Below are 1,836 nucleotides of genomic sequence, written 5' to 3' on the forward strand. Positions count from 1 at the left end.
CCTCGAACTCAGAAATCTGCCTGCCTCTGCCTCCCGAGTGCTGGGATTAAAGGCGTGCGCCACCACCGCCCGGCTAATAAACTGTCTTTTAAAGATAAAATGCTGCTCTTTGAAAAAGAAAGAAAGAAAGAAACAAACAAACAAACAAACAAAGAGAAAGAAAGAAAAAGAAAAGAAAGAAAGAATTGACTTCACTAGCCGGGAGTGGTGGTGCATGCCTTTAATCCCAGCACTCGGGAGGCAGAGGCAGTTGGATTTCTGAGTTTGAGGCCAGCTTGGTCTACAAACTGAGTTCCAGGACAGCCAAGACTACACAGAGAAACCATGTCTCGAAAACAAACAAACAAACAAACAAAAGAATTGACTTCACTGACTCATATGGAAGGGTGGATCTGGGGAGACCTGCCCTGTGTGAGTTACTTGATCAGTAAATCTCCAGTAGGGGAGGTGCTAAGTTCCTGAGGCCCAGGTAGGTGGTCCAAGCTAATGAGGGACATGGTCAGGCCTAGCAGTCAGAAGCACTGGTGGGAGATAGCATGCAGGTTGTCTAGGATTCTCCTGAGACAAAGCCATTAGTAACTCTGAGGGAAATTATAGTCCTACCATGGTGAAGGTGAGGACCAATGACCCCCCAGACCAGGAAGGACACATTGGCAGCACTATCACAAGGCAGTGGAAGACGCAGCAGTAGGGGTAACCATGATTACTGAGTCTCAGATAACAGTTACTGGGTATGATTCCCATGCCTCTCTAACCTGTTCCTATAACTAACATCTAAATACTGAGCTTCCGTTTCCCTTGATTAATTTATTCACTCTTTATTAATTTAAATCTTTATTGTTGTTAATCCATGAAAATCTTTTCCTTTATTGGGTGAAAAGACTGTGAGCTGGGCAGGCCACTCAGGAAGCGTTTCTCTTGGGATGACCTGGGATCAGATATCAACACCCATGTTAACTACCTGTTACTCCAGATCCAGAGGGTCTGACACCCTCTTCTCTGTGTGTCACTCACACACACATGGAAAATATTCTCTATTACACATAAAAACATACATATGAAAATAGGGATTGACATGTGTTGAAACATGCTAATATAAAGCAAATCAAGCCAATTTATGTATATAATAGGAATCATACACTGTTTTTTAATCTGTTGTATTTTTAAGGTTTCCAATTCATAAATGTGGTACACACTTAACATCTAATCATCAATCATAGGAAACAACATGGGTTCTAAGTTATCCTAATAGCTACCCTTTTTTCTTAACATAAAAGAGTTAGGCAGCTTTAGTTATCAACCCAGTTTCTTCCAAATTTGAAGGTTCAGAATTGCTTAATCTGTTCAGTGTGTTGGAAGAGCCTCCACTCCCAATCCATCTCCCACTATTGTCAAAGGAGAGAACCAGAATGAACAGGAGAGTGCTGGCAACTGATTTTGTATTTTTTATTCTGATTATAATCTTGCCATTCTTATTAAAGTGACCATGCTGTATTCACAGGTCTATTGTTTTGTTTCCTGTTTTCAGTGCTGCCATCTGTGGTGTAGGATTCCTTAATTATAATCTAATTATATTGTTGTTCCTCTAGGAAATGATAAAGCTTCACCTCTTTTTGTCTACTAATAACTTACTGTATTATAAGATACATGATTTTTTGTTAGTTTGTGTACTGGCTAGCTTTGTGTCAACTTGACACAGCTGGAGTTATCACAGAGAAAGGAGCTTCAGTTGTGGAAATGCCCCCATGAGATCCAGCTGTGGGGCATTTCCTCAATTAGTGATCAAGGGGGAGAGGCCCTTTGTGGGTGGGACCATCTCTGGGCTGATAGTCTTGG

At 41.3% G+C, this 1,836-nt stretch overlaps 1 protein-coding gene across 1 annotated transcript in view; it reads left to right on the forward strand.

Annotated features, from left to right (window-relative positions):
• The first annotated feature begins 604 nt into the window (after positions 1–604).
• LOC110315795 (zinc finger protein OZF-like) overlaps positions 605–1,836 on the forward strand; it is a 10,053-nt gene continuing 8,821 nt past the window's right edge. Inside the window, 1 exon segment of the mRNA XM_029534780.1 lies at positions 605–687. Within this exon segment, the coding sequence (XP_029390640.1) occupies positions 605–687 (83 nt within the window).

This window comes from Mus pahari, unplaced genomic scaffold (genome assembly GCF_900095145.1).
Source record: "Mus pahari unplaced genomic scaffold, PAHARI_EIJ_v1.1 scaffold_8665_1, whole genome shotgun sequence".
Lineage (NCBI taxonomy): Eukaryota > Metazoa > Chordata > Mammalia > Rodentia > Muridae > Mus > Mus pahari.